Raw genomic sequence first — 20,757 nt, 5'->3', positions numbered from 1 at the left:
CTCCCTCTCCCCCCCGAGACTCTCCCCCCCCCCCCCCCGAGACTCCCTCTCCGCCCCCCCCGAGACTCCCTCTCTCCCCCCCCCCGAGACTCCCTCTCCCCCCCCGAGACTCTTCCCCCCCCCCCCCCGAGACTCCCTCTCTCCCCCCCCCCCCGAGACTCCCTCTCCGCCCCCCCCGAGACTCCCTCTCTCCCCCCCCCGAGACTCCCTCTCTCCCCCCCCCCGAGACTCCCTCTCTCCCCCCCGAGACTCCCTCTCCCCCCCCCCGAGACTCCCTCTCTCCCCCCCCCCGAGACTCCCTCTCTCCCCCCCCCGAGACTCCCTCTCTCCCCCCCCGAGACTCCCTCTCTCCCCCCCCGAGACTCCCTCTCTCCCCCCCCCGAGACTCCCTCTCTCCCCCCCCCGAGACTCCCTCTCTCCCCCCCCCCGAGACTCCCCCCCCCGAGACTCCCTCTCTCCCCCCCCCGAGACTCCCTCTCTCCCCCCCCCCGAGACTCCCTCTCTCCCCCCCCCCCGAGACTCCCTCTCTCCCCCCCCCCCGAGACTCCCTCTCTCCCCCCCCCGAGACTCCCTCTCTCCCCCCCCCCGAGACTCCCTCTCTCCCCCCCCCCCGAGACTCCCTCTCTCCCCCCCCCCGAGACTCCCTCTCTCCCCCCCCCGAGACTCCCTCTCTCCCCCCCCCCGAGACTCCCTCTCTCCCCCCCCCGAGACTCCCTCTCTCCCCCCCCCCGAGACTCCCTCTCTCCCCCCCCCACCGAGACTCCCTCTCTCCCCCCCCCGAGACTCCCTCTCTCCCCCCCCCCGAGACTCCCTCTCTCCCCCCCCCGAGACTCCCTCTCTCCCCCCCCCGAGACTCCCTCTCTCCCCCCCCCGAGACTCCCTCTTCCCCCCCCCCCGAGACTCCCTCTCTCCCACCCCCCCGAGACTCCCTCTCCCCCCCCCCCCCCGAGACTCCCTCCCCCCCCCGAGACTCCCTCCCCCCCCCCCCCGAGACTCCCTCTCCCCCCCCCCCGAGACACTCCCCCCCCCCCCCCCCCGAGACTCCCTCCCCCCACCGAGACTCCCTTCCCCCCCCCCCGAGACTCCCTCCCCCCCCCCCGAGACTCCCTCTCCCCCCCCCCCCGAGACTCCCTCTCCCCCCCCGAGACTCTCCCCCCCCCCCCGAGACTCCCTCTCCCCCCCCCCCGAGACTCCCTCTCCCCCCCCGAGACTCTCCCCCCCCCCCCCGAGACTCCCTCTCCGCCCCCCCCGAGACTCCCTCTCTCCCCCCCCCCGAGACTCCCTCTCCCCCCCCGAGACTCTTCCCCCCCCCCCCCCGAGACTCCCTCTCTCCCCCCCCCCGAGACTCCCTCTCCGCCCCCCCCGAGACTCCCTCTCTCCCCCCCCCCGAGACTCCCTCTCTCCCCCCCCCGAGACTCCCTCTCTCCCCCCCCCGAGACTCCCTCTCTCCCCCCCCCGAGACTCCCTCTCTTCCCCCCCCCCGAGACTCCCTCTCTTCCCCCCCCCCCGAGACTCCCTCTCTTCCCCCCCCCCCGAGACTCCCTCTCTTCCCCCCCCCCCGAGACTCCCTCTCCGCCCCCCCCGAGACTCCCTCTCTCCCCCCCCCCGAGACTCCCTCTCCCCCCCCGAGACTCTCCCCCCCCCCCCCCCCGAGACTCCCTCTCTCCCCCCCCCCCGAGACTCCCTCTCCGCCCCCCCCGAGACTCCCTCTCTCCCCCCCCCGAGACTCCCTCTCTCCCCCCCCCCGAGACTCCCTCTCTCCCCCCCCCGAGACTCCCTCTCTCCCCCCCCCCGAGACTCCCTCTCTTCCCCCCCCCCCGAGACTCCCTCTCTTCCCCCCCCCCGAGACTCCCTCTCTTCCCCCCCCCCGAGACTCCCTCTCTTCCCCCCCCGAGACTCCCTCTCTTCCCCCCCCGAGACTCCCTCTCTTCCCCCCCCGAGACTCCCTCTCTTCCCCCCCCGAGACTCCCTCTCTTCCCCCCCCGAGACTCCCTCTCTTCCCCCCCCGAGACTCCCTCTCTTCCCCCCCCGAGACTCCCTCTCTTCCCCCCCCGAGACTCCCTCTCTTCCCCCCCCGAGACTCCCTCTCTTCCCCCCCCGAGACTCCCTCTCTTCCCCCCCCGAGACTCCCTCTCTTCCCCCCCCCGAGACTCCCTCTCTTCCCCCCCCCGAGACTCCCTCTCTTCCCCCCCCCGAGACTCCCTCTCTTCTCCCCCCCGAGACTCCCTCTCTTCCCCCCCCGAGACTCCCTCTCTTCCCCCCCCGAGACTCCCTCTCTTCCCCCCCCCGAGACTCCCTCTCTTCCCCCCCCGAGACTCCCTCTCTTCCCCCCCCCGAGACTCCCTCTCTTCCCCCCCCCGAGACTCCCTCTCTTCCCCCCCCGAGACTCCCTCTCTTCCCCCCCCCGAGACTCCCTCTCTTCCCCCCCCCGAGACTCCCTCTCTTCCCCCCCCCGAGACTCCCTCTCTTCCCCCCCCGAGACTCCCTCTCTTCCCCCCCCCGAGACTCCCTCTCTTCCCCCCCCCGAGACTCCCTCTCTTCCCCCCCCCCGAGACTCCCTCTCTTCCCCCCCCCGAGACTCCCTCTCTTCCCCCCCCCGAGACTCCCTCTCTTCCCCCCCCCGAGACTCCCTCTCTTCCCCCCCCCGAGACTCCCTCTCTTCCCCCCCCCGAGACTCCCTCTCTTCCCCCCCCGAGACTCCCTCTCTTCCCCCCCCCGAGACTCCCTCTCTTCCCCCCCCCGAGACTCCCTCTCTTCCCCCCCCCGAGACTCCCTCTCTTCCCCCCCCCGAGACTCCCTCTCTTCCCCCCCCCGAGACTCCCTCTCTTCCCCCCCCCGAGACTCCCTCTCTTCCCCCCCCCGAGACTCCCTCTCTTCACCCCCCCGAGACTCCCTCTCTTCACCCCCCCGAGACTCCCTCTCTTCACCCCCCCGAGACTCCCTCTCTTCACCCCCCCGAGACTCCCTCTCTTCACCCCCCCGAGACTCCCTCTCTTCACCCCCCGAGACTCCCTCTCTTCACCCCCCCGAGACTCCCTCTCTTCACCCCCCCGAGACTCCCTCTCTTCACCCCCCCGAGACTCCCTCTCTTCACCCCCCCGAGACTCCCTCTCTTCACCCCCCCGAGACTCCCTCTCTTCACCCCCCCGAGACTCCCTCTCTTCACCCCCCCGAGACTCCCTCTCTTCACCCCCCCGAGACTCCCTCTCTTCACCCCCCCGAGACTCCCTCTCTTCACCCCCCCGAGACTCCCTCTCTTCACCCCCCCGAGACTCCCTCTCTTCACCCCCCCGAGACTCCCTCTCTTCACCCCCCGAGACTCCCTCTCTTCACCCCCCCGAGACTCCCTCTCTTCACCCCCCCGAGACTCCCTCTCTTCACCCCCCCGAGACTCCCTCTCTTCACCCCCCCGAGACTCCCTCTCTTCACCCCCCCGAGACTCCCTCTCTTCACCCCCCCGAGACTCCCTCTCTTCACCCCCCCGAGACTCCCTCTCTTCACCCCCCCGAGACTCCCTCTGTTCCCCCCCCGAGACTCCCTCTCTTCCCCCCCCCCCGAGACTCCCTCTCTTCCCCCCCCCCGAGACTCCCTCTCTTCCCCCCCCCGAGACTCCCTCTCTCCCCCCTCCGCCCCCCCACCCCTTCTCTCCCCCCACCCCCACCCCTTCTCTCCCCCCACCCCTTCTCTCCCCCCACCCCTTCTCTCTCCCCCCCCCCCCCCCCCCCCCCCCCCCGCTGTTTCCCAAACCACCAATGTTTGTGTCACCTGTGAGCTTCTCCGATCATATCCGCTTGGCCCTGGATCCCACGGGCTTTTTAGTTTCTTCACCTGCCCACGTGAGACTTCATTGAATCTCTGCAGTGTGGACACAGGAGTGTCCCACCCCTATCCTATCCCTTGGCTAATTCACCTAACCTGAAATCGTAACACCCAGAGGAAACCCACAAAGACTCAGGGAGAATGCACAAACTTCGCACAGACAGTCACTGGAAACTGTAATCGATCCCTGGTGTTGTGAGGCAGTAGTGCCAGCCACCATGCTGCTATTAGGACCATGAAAACAACATCAACCACACTACACTCATCTGTTTTACATGAGGCCTTCTTGACAAAGCCATGTTGACTGTCCTTGATTAATCCTTGCCTCTCAATGTGGAGCTACCACAGATGTTTGCCTCAGTCCTGACTCATTCCTGCCATCCTTCTTGAAAGTACCACATGCACTGATTTCTGGCACCCCTATGTCTATAGACGATTTGAAAATTCATGTCGAGTCCCCAGTAATCTCCTCCCTTGCATCCCACATACCTCTGTCAAGTGGTGTCTGTATGGGAGGTTGCACTATCAGTAGAAGGAGATGTGACAGGATAGCCAGTTTCTACTTGCTTCTGCATTTCAAAGATATTTGTTAAAGTTTATGACTACCTCAAGAATTTTATCAATTTACCCTGCATCTCTTCGTCGGCTTGCTGTCAAATTTGATTTGATAATCTTTCACTGAAGTACTGCTAGATGTTTTATTCTCTTAACGGCCCTGAATAAATGCAAGTAGTTTCATTCTTTTTATTGTTTCCCCCAATTGTGTTACAAGATTTTTGTACCTGAGCTAACAGTTTCTGGAAATAACAAAATAATGTTTAAAAAATGAACTTAACTAAAGCAAGAATGCATATGCATATTGACTTTTCCCCATTAGTCCGTTCCTTTCTAAGTACCCATTTCACCATTTATTGTAGATACTCTCCATGTTAATCCAGACCAAGAATGAAAATACTTGCATTTACCTTGCTTTTCACCACATCAGTACATCCTAAAGTGATTCCTAGTCACTGAAAGTGCTCTTTGAAGTGTAGCTACTACTGTAAATTAGTGATTTAATGTTAGTAATCCTTCCATTCTTAGGAATAGGTTCTGTTTGCAAAGACTTTGGGAAAATTCTACGGGAGACCTGACCTCATCCTCCTTTAGTACCTTTGGGATGCATACCTTGTGGGTCACCTTACTTTTGGCCTTGCTAGCATTTTTAAATATGGCTAGTATTGAGCCACTTATCTACAGAAGTAGCCCCTCTACACTTCCCCAGGAAACTCTGCATTTCCACATTCTCTTTTCCACCATATCCTTTGTTTTGGCCTACAACAGCAGGAGAAAGCCATTCATCACAGTCATGGTTGATCGTCCAACTCAATAGCCTAATCCTGTTTTCTCCGCATAACCTTTGATCCCATTTTCCTCAAATGCTAGATCTATCCACCTCTTGAATACACTCAATGTTTTGGCATCAACTACTACCTATGGTAATGACTTTCACAGGCTCACCACTCTTTGGGTGAAGAAATGTTTCCTCATCTCTGTCCTAAATGGTCCACCGAACCCTCAGACTGTCATCCCTGGTTCTGGACACATCCAATATCAGGAACATCCTCCCTGCATCTACCCTGTCTAGACCAGTTAGAATTTTATAAGTCTCTGAGATCCCACCCCCCTCACTCGTCTGAACTCCAGCGAAAACAATCTAACCTAGTCAATCTCTTCTCATTCTTCATCCCACTGATCTGGAATCAGCCTCAAGAGCAAGAGCATCCTTCCTCCGAAAAGGAGATCAAGACTGCACGCAATATTCTAGGTGTAGCCTCACTACGGCCGTGCATAACTGCAATAACACATCCCTGCTCCTGTACTCAAAACCTCTCTCAATGAAGGCCAACATACCATTTGCCTTCTTTCCCACCTGCTGCACCTGCATACCAACCTTCAGTGATGGTGCTGGACACCCAGGCCCCACTGCATACTCCCCTCTTCCAATGTACAGCCATTCAGGTAGTAATCTGCCTCCTTGAAGTGAATAACCTTACATTAATCCAAATTATACTGCAACCACCATTGATTTGCCCACTCACCCATCCTGTCCAGATCATGCTGAAGGACCTCTACATCCCTGTCACAGTTCGCCTTCCCACCCAACTTGGTATCATCTGTAAACTTTCAGATGTTCCTTCATCCAAATCATTAATATGTATTGTAAATAGCTGGGGTCCAAGCACTGATCCCTCTGGCACCTACTGTCTGCCAGTTTGAAAAGGACCCATTAATTCATACTCTTTATTTCCTCGCTGCCATTCAGATTTCTATCCATCTGAGTACACTTTCCCAATCCCATGTGCTTTAATCTTGCACAACAATCTCTTATGTGGGCCTTCGTCAAACGCTTGCTGAAAGTCCAAATATATCACATCAACTGGCTCCCCCTTGTCAACTCTACTAGTTATACCTTCATAGAATTCCAACAGATTTGTCAGACATGACTTCCCCTTCATAAATCCATACTGCCTCTGTCTGATTCTGCCACTGCTTTCTCAATGTCCTGCTATAAAGTCCTTGATAATGGATTTGAGAATTGTCCCCAGTACCGATGTTAGGCTAACTGGTCTATAATTCCCTGATTTCCCTTTTTGAATATTGAAGTGACATTGAAGCTACCGTCCAATCTGCAGGGCCTCTTCCAGAGTCTGCAGAATCCTCGAAGATGACCATCAGTCCATCCACTGTTTCTAGAGCCATTTCCTTAAGTACTATGGGATATAGATTATCAGGGCCTGGGGATTTATTTGCCTTCAATCCCCTCAATTTTCTCAGCACCATTTCTTTACTAATATTGATCTCCCTCAGTTCTTCCCCCTCTCTAAATCCTGCATTCTCCAACATTTCTGGTATCTGATTTCTCTTTTGTGAAGGCAGAATCAAAGTATGTCTTTAGTTGCTCAGCTATTTCTTTGTCCCCTATTATACATTCCCTGTTTCTGTCTGGAGGGGACCAACATTTGTCTTCACTTATCTCTCTCTTTTTGTGTACCTGTAGACACTCTTGATGTCTTAATGTAAGTTCCCTGGAAACTTACTTTCATACTGTATTTTTCCCTTCTTAATCCTTTCATCCTTCTTGGAATTCTAAACGGCTCCAAATCCTCAGCTATTATTTTTCTTGGCCAATCTATATGTTTCTTCCTTGGAACAGGCACTATCTCTAACTTCCTTTGTAATCCATGGATTGGCCCACTTACTCATTTTGCTTTTGTGCTGAACAGGAATAAACACTTGTTGCCGATCAGATTAGAGCGGTGCTGGAAAAGCACAGCAGATCAGGCAGCATCTGAGGAGCAGGAAAAATCGATGTTTCGGGCAGTATCCCCATGCATTCCTTGAATGCTTGTCTTTACCTATCCATTGTCATCCCTTTAAGTAACTCTCCCCAATCTACCAAGGCCAACTTGCACCTCATATTCTCATAGTTTCCTTTATTAACATGCAGCATCCTAGTCTCGGAATCAACTATCTCACTCTATCTTGATTTAAAAAAAAAATTCTTATCATATTATGGTGGCTCTACGGGGTCTTGCACAGCTAGATTGGCAATGATTCCCTTTCCAGTTGGCTCCTCCATGTATAGTTCAAGAAAGCCATCCAGTATACACTCCAGGAATTCCTCCTGTATGGCATGGATAATTTGATTTGCCCAATCAATGTGCAGATTAAAAACACTCGTGATCATCAATAATCTCTTATCAGACACCTCTCTAATTTCCTGTTCAATGCCATTTCCAACATCACTGCAGTTTCGGCGTCTATGTGTGACGCCCACGAATGCTTTTTGCCCCTTGGTATTTCTCAGCTCAACGGTAATATTCTTTGTCACAATTGTGTTAGTTTCGTCTTTAACCAGCAATGCTACTCCACCACCTTTTCTTTTTTTCCTGTCATAGAGATGTACAGCATGGAAACACATCCTTCGGTCCAACCCGTCCATACCAACCAAATATCCCAACACAATCTACCCTGAGACATTCAGTTCCCATCCTTGGTCAGCGTGCAGCCAACTCTCCCTAATCCCAACTAGATTGTACCCCTGTACATCTAACTGCGCAATTAGTTCATCCATTTTATTTTGATACAGAACTTTTAAATTTGTTCCACAGGTAAATTTCCCTACTTTTTTTTCCCAAGTTCCATGATGCATAAAGATATTTGTCTATTCTGTCCCTCACCTTTATTGTCTGGTAACCATCCACCACATCACTAACCTGCATTCATACCTCCTCCTTTAATGTGAGTTTTCTAATTTCCTCTCTAACTGACCCCTCCTCCCACTCCCTGTTTAGGTTAAAGCCCTGTCTACGACCCAAGTTATGTGATTCACGTGGACTCTGGTCCCAGCATGATTCAGATGAAGACCAGCATGTCGGAACAGTTCCCTTCTTTCCCAGTACTGGTGCCAGTGTCCCATGAATTTTAACCCATTTCTCCCACACTAATCTTTCAGCCATACATTTGCCGTCTTAATCATATTGACCCTGTGCCAATTAGCTCATGGCTCAGGTAGTGATACATAGATTGTTATCTTGTTTAGTTCTGCTTTTTAATTTAGCTCCTAACTGTTCGTACTTCCTTAGCAGAACCTCTGTCTGAGTCTTATCTACATTAGTACCTACGTGAACGATGACCTTTGTATTTTTACCTTCCCACTCAAAGTTCCTCTGCACCCCAGATGAGATATCCCAAACACGAGCACCAGGCGGGCAACACAACCTTCGGGACTCGCAATCCTGGTCACAGAGAACAGTGTCGATGTCTCTAAATGTACTGTCCCCAATTACAATGACATTCTCCCACCCTCCCCACCTCCCTGCACAATAGTGTTGCAGTCGGTCGACTCATCCTCCCTGCAATCCCCATTCCTGTTCACACAGGGAGCAACCCTGTTTAATAAGGGTTATGGCTCTGGCAACTCCTCCTCCTGGATTCCTCTCCCTGCCTCACTCACAATCACACCCTCTCATCCCTGACCACTGGCTGAATTGGAGTTAGTTAGTCTAAGGGGTCTGACTGTGTCCTGAAACATAGCTCTCCCAACTCCCTGAAATGTAGCAATGTTCCAAGCTCAGACTCCTGCAACCAACATTTACTACAGACATGGTCACTGGGAACCACAGTGGGGTCCACCAACTCCCACGTCATGCTGAAATAGCACATCACCTGACCATCATCCTTATTTTATTTAATTAGAATATAGAACATTACAGCGCAGTACAGGCTCTTCGGCCGTCGATGTTACGTCAACCTGTGAAACCGATCTGAAGCCCATCTAACCTACACTATTCCATTAGCATCCAAAGGTTTATCCAATGCCAACTTAACTACCCGTAAAGTTGGTGAGTCTACTACTGTTGCAGACAGGGCGTTCCACGTCCTTACTACTGTGTGTAAAGAACCTACCTCTGACATCTATCCTATATCTATCACCCCTCAATTTAAAGCTATGTCCCCTCGTGCTAGCCATCACCATCTGAGGAAAAAGGCTGTCACTATCCACCCTGTCTAATCCTCTGAACATCTTGTATATCTCTGTTACCTCTCACCCTTATTCTCTCCAACGAAACAGCCTCAGCCTTTCCTCATAAGACGTTCCCTCCATACAGGCAACATCCTGGTAAATTTCCTCTGCACCCTTTCCAGTGCTTCCATGTTCTTCCTATAATGCGGTGACCAGAACTGTACACAATACTCTCAAGTGCGGTCACACCAGAGTTTTGTACAGCTGCAACGTGACCTCATGGCTCTGAAACTCAATTCTTTTAAAATTGGTGTACAGAGAGATCTGGGTGTTCAGGTCCATTGTTCCCTGTAGGTGGCAACGCAGTTCAATAGAGTGATCAAGAAGGCATATGGCATGCTTTCCTTCATCAGACGGGGTATTGAGTACAAGAGTTGGCAGGTCATGTTACAGTTGTATAAAACTTTGGTTCGGTCACGTTTGGAATACTGCGTACAGTCCTACGTTACCAAAAGGATGTGGATGCTTTGGAGAGGATGCAGAGGAGGTTCACCAGGATGTTGCCTGGTATGGAGGGTGCTAGCTATGAAGAGAGGTTGAGTAGATTAGGATTATTTTCATTAGAAAGACTGAGGTTGATGGGATACCTGATTTGAGGGCTACAAAATCATGAAGGGTATAGACAGGGTGGATAGCAAGAAGCTTTTTCCCAGAGTGGGAGACTCAGTTACTAGGTTGTCACGAATTCAAAGTGAGGGGGGAAAAGTTTAGGGGAGATATGCGTGAAAAGTTCTTCACACAGGGTGGTGGGTGCCTGGAATGAACTGCCAGCAGAGGTGGTAGAGGCGGGCACGATGGCATCATTTAAGATGTATCTAGACAGGTACATGAATGGGCAGGGAGCAGAGGGATACAGACATTACAAAATAGGTGACAGGTTTAGATAGAGGATCTGGATCAGCGCAGGCTTGGAGAGCCAAAGGGCCTGTTCCTGTACTGGAATGCTCTTTGTTCTACCAATAAAAGTTAACACACCATGCACCTTCTTAACAATCCTATCAACCTGGGTGGCAACTTTCAGGGATGTATGCACGTGAACACTGGGATCTCTCTTCTCATCTACAATAGCAAGAATCTTACCATTAGTCCTGTAATCTGTATTCCTGTTACTCCTTCCAAAGTGAATCACCTCTCTCTTTTCCACGTTAAACTCCATTTGCCACCTCTCAGCCCAGCTCTGCAGCTTATCTCTGTCCCTCTGTAACCTGCAACATGCACAGTCCACAGTTCCACTGACTTTAGTGTCATCCATAAATTTACTAACCCATCCTTCTATGCCCTTATCCAGGTCATTTATAAAAATGACAAACAGCGTTGGCCAAAACCGATCCTTGCGTTACCCCACCAGTAAGTGAACTCCAGGGTGAACATTTCCCATCAACCACCACCCTCTGTCTTCTTTCACATAGCCAGTTTCTGATCCAAATCACTAAATCACCCTCAATCCCATGCCTCTGTATTTTCTGCAATAACCTACTGAGGGGAACTTTATCAAACACTTTACTGAAATCCATATACACCACATCAACTGCTTTACCTTCATCCACCTGTTTGGTCACCTTCCCAAAGAACACAATAACGTTAGTAAAGCACGACCTACCCTTCACAAAACCATGTTGACTATCCCTCAGCAAATTATTTCTTTCGAGATTGTTATAAATCCTCTCTCTCATAATTCTTTCCAACACTTTATCTACAACTGAAGTAAGGCTCACTGGTCTATAATTACCAGGGTTGTCTCTACTCCCCATCTTGAACAAGGGGATGCTGTTTGCTATCCTCCAGTCTTCTGGCACTATTCCTGTGGACAATGACGACATAAAGGTCAAAGGCACAGCAAACTCCTCCCTAGCTTCCCAGAGAATCCTAAGATAAGTCCCCTGGACCGGATGGAATTTATCTATTTTCACACTTTCCAGAATTGCTAACACCTCTCCTTGTGAACCTCAATCCCATCTAGTCTAGTAGCCTGTTTCTCAGTATGCTCCTCGACAGCATTGTCTTTTTCCAGTGTGAATACTGATGAAAAGTATTCATTTAGTGCCTCTCCTATCTCTTCAGACTCCACGCATAACTTTTCATTACTGTCCTTGATTGGTCCTGACCTTCCTCTCGTCATACTTTTATTCCTGACATACTTATAGAAAGCTTTAGGGTTTTCCTTGATCCTATCCGCCAAAAACTTCTCATGTCCCCCGCTGGCTCTTCTTAGCTCTCACTTTAGATCTTTCCTCGCTAACTTATAACTCTCAAGCTCCCTAACTGAGCCTTCACATCTCAATTTTACATAAGCCTCCCTCCCTTGATGACTTTAGTAAACCATAGCTCCCTCACTCGACCACTTCCTCCCTACCTGACAGGTACATACTTATCAAGGACACACAGCTGTTCCTTGAGTACGCTCCACATTTCAATTGTGCCCATCCCTGCAGTTTCCTTCCCCATCCTATGCATCCTAAGTCATGCCTAATCGCATCATAATTGCCTTTCCCCCAGCTATAACTCTTGGCCTGTGGTATATACCTATCCCTTTCCATCCCTAAAGTAAACATAACAGGATTGTGGTCACTATCACCAAATGCTCACCTACCTTCAAATCTAACACCTGGCCGGGTTCCTTAGCCAGTACCAAATCCAATGCGGCCTCGCCTCTTGTTGGCCTGTCGACACTGTGTGTCAGGAAACTCTCCTGCACACATTGAACAAAAACTGACCCATCTAAAGTACTTGAAATATAGCGTTTCCAGTCAATATTTGGAAAGTTAAAGCCCCCCATAACCACTACACTATTACTCTCACTCCTAATCCAAAATCTTATTTGCTATCCTTTCCCCTACATCTTTGGAACTTTTCAGAGGCCGATAGAAAACTCCCAACAGGGTGACTTCTCCTGTTTCTAACCTCAGCCCATACTACCTTAGTAGACAAGTCCTCATCAAACGTCATTTCTGTCACCGTAATACTGTCCTTGACTAATAATGTTTTACCACCTTCCCTGTTCTTAGTGAAACATCTAAACCCCGGAACCTGCAACAACCATTCTTGACTCTGCTCTACCCATGTCTCCAAAACTGCCACCACATTGAAGTTCCAGGTACCAACCCATGCTGCAAGTTCACCCACCTTATTCTGGATGCTCCTGGCGTTGAAGTAGACACACTTCAAACCACCTTCCTGTCTGTTGGTACACTCTTGCAACTTTGAAACCTTATTTATGACCTCACTACTCTCAACCTCCTGTGCACTCGAGCTACAATTCAGGACCCCATCCCCCTGCTGAATTAGTTTAAACTCTCCCAAAGAGCATTAGTTTTGAATTTGTTTTTTTTAAACACAAATTACCTGTTTTTTCCTCTTTGCTTACAATCTCACTGATAGTAACCAATAATTTAACAAAATTCAATTTAACACACATTCAAATTTAACAAGCTCCTTATTAGGAGAAAGTGAGGTCTGCAGATGCTGGAGATCAGAGCTGAAAATGTGTTGCTGGAAAAGCGCAGCAGGTCAGGCAGCATCCAAGGAGCAGGAGAATCAACGTTTCGGGCATGAGCCCTTTCTGAAGAATGCTGGATGCTGCCTGACCTCCTGCGCTTTTCCAGCAACACATTTTCAGCTCCAAGCTCCTTATTAGCCAGTCAAATAATAGCACTCCTATCATGTAACTTTTCAGTTTTCCCCCCTCAGAATTGGAAACCCTTGCCTTCCCAGGCTTCTCTCTGCTCGCTCCCAAACAGCGCTGTTATTGAAATGAAGGCCACAAATCCCTGAGGTAATTTATATCACTTACCTTCCCAGGCTGCTGTCCGCTTGCTCCCAAACAGCTCAGCTGCCAAAGTGAAATGATTCCTTTATCCCAAGTGCCCTCACCACCACCTCTTTCCCATGTGGTTCTTAAAGTCTTTTGTATTTCTAAGTTACTTCCAAAGTCCCCAATACTGCTTTTAGCCTTTCAGATCTCTGACACTCGTCTGTGTTGTTTTTGTAGTATATAATTTTATTCTCTATTATTGATCCCAACCCTGAAATGAAATGTCTGCCCTACAGCAGTGTTGCTTCCTGTTTGTTTCCCAACAGATAAACCAAAATTGCCAGACAACTACACTCAGGATACGTGGCAGAAACTTCATGAAGCTGTGGATGCCATTCAGAATAGCACATCAATAAAATATAATTTGGAAGAACTTTATCAGGTAACCACGCTCAACAGCACCCTCATAGTTACTAATTTATAAGAAAGGTGAAGATTTGCAGTGCCCCCTCAGCCCCGGGTGTTGCTGCAGACTTTGCCAGCCTGCTCAATATCGAAAGGACGCAGCAATAAAGGCTGTAAGAATAACCTGAGACTAGAGTGTTAAGTCGGTTTGCTGATCTAAAGTTTGCACTGCTACATACTATCCAATTGAATGTGGCACAAGTGACCGATCAGAGGAATGGGACCTGAAATTGTGCTGCTGAAGCTCCAGTGCACCTGGAGTTGTGTGCTTTATGGTCATCCATTGCTGGTTACGCTTTCCAAAGGTATTGGATCTAAAAATCAAACCCAAGTCCTGAGACTCTCAGTTGCAGTGTTCAGACAGCAAAAATGACATTGATAACTAAACCAAAGAGTGTTCCCCTGATCAGAGATCTACAGTGTTCTCAGATTAACTTCTGAGCCAGAGCTTCTACACTGTCCTTGGATGAAGAACTTTTAAGTTTGAACAATTTAGGCCCACACCCACTTGAAGAATGAGGGTGGATCTTTATTAAACTTAGTTTGCAAGAGGATTGGATGGTGTGGAACAAAAACAGAAATTGCTGGGAAAACTCAGCAGGTCCAGCAGTATGTTGGCAAAGAAAGCAGAGTTAACGCTTTGGGTCCAATGACCCTTCTTCAGACAGAAGGCTCCTTCTGCTTTCTAGCTCTGCATTCTCCCCACAGATACTGGCAGACCTGCCGAAGTTTCAAACAATGTCTGTTCTTGTGTTGGTGTGGACAAGTTGGGCCAATGGGCCTGTTTCTGTGCTGTATGACTGTAACTCCATATCCAGCATCTGCAGTTCTTTGGCGTTTTTTGGATAGTGTGGATACTGGAAGAAATGAAGAGGCTTCTTAGTGTGGAATTCTCTTCTGCAGGAGTTAGTGGAGGTTGGATCTTTAAATTTATTCAGGGCTAAGTTCAATAAAGTGCTTATAAACAAGGGGGTCAAGAGTTTATGTATAGACTGGCAAGTGGGGCTGAGACCGCAAACAGAACAACCATCATATTATCTCATCATGGAGCAGGCTTGATGGGCCAAAAGACCAGCTCTTACTCCAAGGCCCTTTAAAATTTGGGTGTAGGAATTTGTGGGTGATGTAACGTCGGCTTAAACATTGGTTGGGCACCAGATCAGGATCGTCAACACTGAGACCTTGGACTGTCTGGAAGTTTTGTGCTCAAGGGAGTCCAAGTTAAGGTATTGCAAACCAACTTAAATCTAACTGTCTTGCTCGTGTTGGCCATCCTCCGAGGAGCAGCTGAACAGAAGGAGCTAATTTTAATCCCTAGTATCTGATCCATTATTCAGTTAGAATACGGCTGATCTACGTTTTAACTCCATTTACACACCTCATTTTGTTAACTGTTAAAATCCTTTCCAAACTAAAGAAAAACTCCCATGTCCATTTGGGTTACAAATAACCCATACTCTCATTGAATGGTGGAACAGGCTCAAGGGACTAAATGACCTCCTGTTAGTTGCTGCATTCCTAAGCTATAAAACTAGTCCATGCGACATTTACTCATGAATGCTACCCTTTTAGTTTCAGTATCGGGTCTTAATTGACTTGTTGATCTTTAGTTTCAAGTGTCTGTTTAATTGTTTTTGGCAAGAGGAAATTAGAAGTGAGGAATCTGGTTTGAGAATGGAGTCAGGTGTATGCTTGACAGAGCGGGCACGTCGAGTTCACTTGCTGGCTGGAAATCTGAAACAGAAAAACAAATGTTGAAAATACCGAGTAGCTCTGGGAGCATCTGTGGAGGGCGAAACAGATTTAATATTTCAGCATGATGGTCTTTGTTGCTGTGAAGGCCGATAGTGAACCATCTATTGGTAACTTCCATAGTTTTTTGCTTCTGGTACCAGACCTCAGTTTTTGAGAGATGGATTGTATTTGATTGATAACTCTCCATGGTGGAGTTTAAACTTGACTTTCAGACTACAAGGCCAGTTATCTGTGGTGCCTTAATAGTAATCTGACAGGCATCATCAATCAGAAATCAGGGTGCAATCTTGTACCTTAATTTTAGGGGCTCTTGTGGCACAGTGATAGTGTCCTTAATTCTGGGGCAGGAGGTCTGGGTTCACTTTCCACCTTCCATGAAAGGTTGTCTAACTTGTCTGAACAGGTTTCATTTGAAAATATTCTTGTCCTATGCCTTAATGATACAAAAGGTTTGTTTGCTGTTTAACATATGTACTTGTTTACCTTTTATCAGAGCAACAGCTTGTGTTTGTAGTTATTATATCTCAAGGCTCCTAACGTGTGATTAACGGGAGAAAAATAGGTGTGAATTTGACTAAATCTCTGTTAACAGCTCCTCATCAAAGAAGAGTATTTTAAGAGGACAAGAAAATTCTCGTAAACACAAGGAAATGATGTGGTCAAGAGAGGTCTGTCTCTTTGTTCTCTCCTCTTCAGATCGCAACGATAATTAGTGTACAGTTAGTACTTCAAGTTCCTACACTTTGACATCTAACTGGGCTGAGCAGCGGATGTGGATGGCTATCATTGAGATTTGAGAAAGCTCTGATATTGCAATCTGATTGATATAGAAATTGATTTTTTCTGTCACATACAGGCTGTTGAGAATCTGTGTTCCTATAAAGTGTCAGCAACCCTATACAAACAACTGAGACAGGTCTGTGAAGACCACGTGAAGGCACAGATTTTGCAGTTTTGGGAATATCCTTTTTCTCCTCCATAATTGCTTTGTCTGTAATTCATATTATGTAGATGCTTGTCATTACTTTGGGCTCTACACTTAACACAGTCTTCCATTATCCTGTTGGTTTGCCTGAGCTTTCAGGTAAGTACAGTTCTAGCAGAAGCCACATTTCTGTATGAAAAGAGCCCGAATGATTTCAAAGCAAATTTAGTGTTGTCATAAAACCTCTTACTTTGGTGGATTAAACACACAAACTACTAATTAGGCATTGAAAATCAACTGTTGGTTAAAACTTTCAGCAACCAGTTAAGGAATTAATTTTTTTTCCTGAACTTTGCATTTTTATGGCATGGTGGTTCAGTGGTTAGCATCACTGCTTCATAGTGCCAGGGACCAGGGTTCGATTCCAGCCTCGAGTGACTGTATGGAGTTTTCCCCATGTCTGTGTGGGTTTCCTTTGGCTACTCAAGCTTCCTCCCATAGTCCAACGATGTGCACTTTCGCTGGGTTAGCCATGCTGAATTGCCCATGGTGTCCAGGGATGTGCAGGCTGGGTGGATTAGCCTTGGGAAATGTAGGGTTGTGGGGTTAAAGTGGTGGGGTGGTTCTGGGTGGTCACAGAATCGGTGTGGACTTGATGACTCAAACGGCCTCTTTCTGTACTGCAGGGATTCTAGATTGTGACTCTGTTAGATTTGTTACAGAGCACGCATTCTGATGAAATCCTATTAATGTGCGCATGCTGGAACCCCATCTTAAGCTAATTTAATTAAAACAAAAGCATTTTCTACTGAATCTGCGCGATACGTAATTGGTTCAGCTTCGAGGAGAGCAAACCAAAATGCTGAGCCTGCTTCATGGATGCCATTGAATGTGTAGAACCCTTGACCCAATTGGCCTGTATGGCGGATTAAGTCTCACATGAAGTAACTCCTACTCCTGTCCATCAAACCTGACCTGCAAATCCCCCAGTGCTTTCTCCCTCGTGGTTTTAATGAGTGGTGGTGGCCAGGGATAGGATTACTGTTCGTTTCTCCATGCTTAGCATCTTGCTGTCTCTTCTCCATTGCTCCAAAGCAGTTTCAATCTTCTCAGTGCAGTGAGGGAAAAGATATAAGGTGAGATCCTGTTGCCTTCCTTGTGTGTTTACAGGAAGCACTAGTCCTCTTCCCAAAGAATCCTGAACTTTTTGCATAGCATTCCCTGAAATGCATCTGTTATTTACCCCAACAGTTCCATACTGTGGCAGCTTTCACAATACTAGCGTGCAGACTAGGAGGTGGTCATCCTGCTCTCCGTTTAATTTTCCTGGTTGATCTGACAAAAGAATTTCAAACCACTACCTGTGAAGAAAAGTTTCATTTGAATTCTCTAATGGGATTTCTCAGTGACTATCATGCTGACGATCTTGTTTATACTAATCACACTTCTCAAGTGCTGACTATAGATGTAATTTTCCCAATACGTTTGCCCCTGACAAATCGCAACAGCATTCAGCAATGTAATCCAAAGCTTGTGGAACGTGAGGTGAGGTGATTTTGCTTACCTCATTCTTTTAGCATTCTTCAGTGGGGCTGAATGCTTTCTTTTGCATCCTGGGATAAACAATGTCTTTAGCTTGTTGCAGCATCTCACCGGTGATAAGCAGATTGCGAGAGGTAGTAGGATGAAGTGCTTTCTAAATAATACTTAATGACTATGAAGTTTTTCCTTGGGTTTGTGGTGTCTCAGCTCATCATGCTGTGTTTCATGAATGTAGAGCTGGAAAAGCACAGCTGGTCAGGCAGCATTCGAGGAGCAGGAGAATCGACGTTTCGGGCATATGCCCTTCCATCAGGAATGAGGTTTGTGGGCTGGTGGGGCTGAGAGATAAATGGGAAGGGGGGGGGGGTTGGGGGGAAGGTGGCTAGGAATGTGAGTGGTAAACAGAGGTGGGGATGAAAGTGATAGGTCGGAGAGGGGGGTGGAACGGATAGTTGGGAAGGAAGATGGACAGGCCAGGAGGGCGGTGCCGAGTTGGAGGTTTGGGACTGTGATAAGGTAGGGGGGTGAAACTGGTGAAATCCACATTGATCCCCTGTCGTTGGAGGGTCCCAAAGCAGGAGATGAGCGTTTTTCCTCCGGGTATCGGGTGGTTAGGGTTTGGCGATGGACGAAGCCCAGGACCTGCATGTCTTTGGCAAAATGGGAGGGGAGTTGAAGTGTTCAGCCACAGGGCACTAGGGTTGGTGGGTGCGGGTGTCCCAGAGATGTTCTCTGAAACAATCTGCAAGTTGGCATCCTGTCTCCTCGATGTAGAGGAGACCACATCGGGTGCAATGGATACAGTAGATGACGTGTGTAGAAGTACAGGTACATTTCTGTTAGATGTGGAAAGATCCTTTAGGGTCCTGGGCTATGGGATGTGGGCGCAGGCTTTGCACTTCTTGCAGGGGAAGGTGCCAGGAGTGGGGGGAAGGGGGGTCGTGGATCTGACAAGGGAGTCGTGGCGAGAATGGTCTGTCCAAAACACAAATAGGGGTGGAGAGGGAAATATATCCCCAGTGGTGGGTTCTGTTTGCAGGTGGCTAAGAAGCATGTGCTGTATCTGGAAGTTGGTGGGGTGGAAGATGAGAATGGGTGGGGTGGAGGGGAGGTGGGGGTTCTGTCCTTGTTGCGGTTGGAGGGATGGGGTTCAAGGGCAGAGGTGCAAGAAGTGGAGGAGGTGCGCTGGAGGGCATCGTCGACCACGTGGGAAGGGAAATTGCAGTTTTTGAAGAAGGCGGCCATCTGGTGTGTTCTATACTAAAATTGGTCTTCCTGGGAGCAGATGAGGCGGAGGAATTGGGAATAAGGGATGGCATTTTTACAGGAGACAGGCTAATCTTTTCCTCTGCTACATTGATCACTATCAGCGATACCTCGTGCTCCAATGAGGAGGTTGAACAGTTCATCAACTTCACAAACACCTACCCTGACCTCAAATTCACCTGGACCATCTCGGACACCTCGCTCCCCTTCTTGGACCTCTCCAGCTCCAGTGACCAACCAAATACAGACATTTACTACAATCCCACCAACTCCCACAGCTACCTGGATTACACTTCCTCCCATCCTGCCTCCTGTAAAAACGCCATCCCTTACTCCCAATTCCTCCTCCTTCAAAAACCACAATTTCCCCTCCCACGTGGTCGATGCCCTCCAGCGAATCTTCTCCACTTCCTGCACCTCTATCCTTGAACCCCACCCCTCACAATGCAGAACCCCTTGGTCCTCACCAACCTCCCGGCACCTTTCCCTGCCACCGCAGGAAGTACAAAACCTGCGCCCACACCTCCCCTCTCCCCTCCGTCCAAAGTACCAAAGGATCCCTTACACATTCAACTGAAATATACCTGTACTTCCACACACGTCATCTACTGTGTCCGTTGCACCCAATATGGTCTCTACATCGGGGAGACAGGACACCCCCCAACCCCCCCGACCTTTCACATTCCCAGCTTCCTTCCCCATACACCACCTGTTTATCTCTCAGCCTCCCCTGGCCTACAAGCCTCATTCCTGATGAAGGGCTTATGCCCAAAACACCGATTTTCCTGATCCTCAGATGCTGCCTGACCGGCTGTGCTTTTCCAGCACTATAGTCTCGACTCTGATCTCCAGTATCGGCAGTTTTTCCATACGGTGTTTCATGTTAATTTAACACGATAGAACATTTGTTTAAGTGCCATTGGTAATGCTGAATGGGTAATCGGACAAACAATTTTGAAGGGATGATCTTTCAGTTTCGAAAGATATTCTGTTGGTAACTAGGGATGATCTGTTTTTCCTTGACCTTGCTTCCACGGATTCGCTGGATAGCAGTCTGTTTCTGAAGAAGATTAACAAATGTTGGCAGGACCACTGTCGCCAAATGGTAAGTAACTGCCCTCCAGAAATGAAATCCTTTCTTGGGCATCTCTTGTCCTGTTGATTTAGGATATAGTGATGCTGCTTTTTACTTATAATGCAATCATACTTGCTTTTAAATGTCTCCATTACCTGCAGATAATGATCAGGAGCATCTTCTTGTTTCTCGACCGAACCTACGTGCTGCAGAGTTCAATGCTGCCGTCTATCTGGTGAGTTAATTGTGGGTGGTTGTTAAGTTTGAATGACAAGGGACTTCTGTGGTTATTTAAGTCAGCAGTTCAGCTGTCAGTATGTTCAAGATACATGGGAGAGACCAGGTTTTCTCCTCTTCTCAACCTTCTCATAATTTGTCGCCTCAAACGTGTTCACTGGCCAGTCTAGCAATTTTATTCTGTAGGTTTCATGAAATTAGAGGTGTTACAATTGAAGAGCCAGCCAGACCTCATCTTTAGGCAGTTATTAAACTCAAGACTTGTTGATCTTGAGCCCCTGACCCAGATTACATCTATCTTGTGATTATTGGAATCATGTTCCATGCATCCACCCCTCTACTTTATCTCCTGT

The 20,757-nt window shown here is 49.3% G+C and overlaps 2 protein-coding genes across 5 annotated transcripts in view; one reads left to right on the top strand and one right to left on the bottom strand.

Moving 5' to 3' along the window:
• The window catches only part of LOC122554895 (cullin-4A-like), a 61,021-nt gene that overhangs the window by 820 nt on the left and 39,444 nt on the right, over nt 1-20,757 (top strand). For all 4 annotated transcript variants that reach the window (XM_043700271.2, XM_043700270.2, XM_087993119.1 and 1 more), the window contains exons 2-5: nt 13,466-13,581; nt 16,216-16,319; nt 20,128-20,197; nt 20,329-20,402. In XM_043700271.2, coding sequence (XP_043556206.2) covers nt 13,466-13,581; nt 16,216-16,319; nt 20,128-20,197; nt 20,329-20,402 — 364 coding nt within the window. The remainder of the gene's footprint in view (nt 1-13,465; nt 13,582-16,215; nt 16,320-20,127; nt 20,198-20,328; nt 20,403-20,757) is intronic.
• Nucleotides 15,210-20,757, bottom strand: part of phex (phosphate regulating endopeptidase homolog, X-linked) — a 342,975-nt gene continuing 337,427 nt past the window's right edge. The window contains exon 22 of the mRNA XM_087993122.1: nt 15,210-15,338. Within this exon, the coding sequence (XP_087849248.1) occupies nt 15,320-15,338 (19 nt within the window). The 3' untranslated portion in view covers nt 15,210-15,319. The remainder of the gene's footprint in view (nt 15,339-20,757) is intronic.

Source organism: Chiloscyllium plagiosum, unplaced genomic scaffold (genome assembly GCF_037043375.1).
Source record: "Chiloscyllium plagiosum isolate Xiang-an unplaced genomic scaffold, Cpla_swu_hap1 HiC_scaffold_12, whole genome shotgun sequence".
NCBI lineage: Eukaryota > Metazoa > Chordata > Chondrichthyes > Orectolobiformes > Hemiscylliidae > Chiloscyllium > Chiloscyllium plagiosum.
This window is presented reverse-complemented; position numbering and strand designations above follow the sequence as displayed.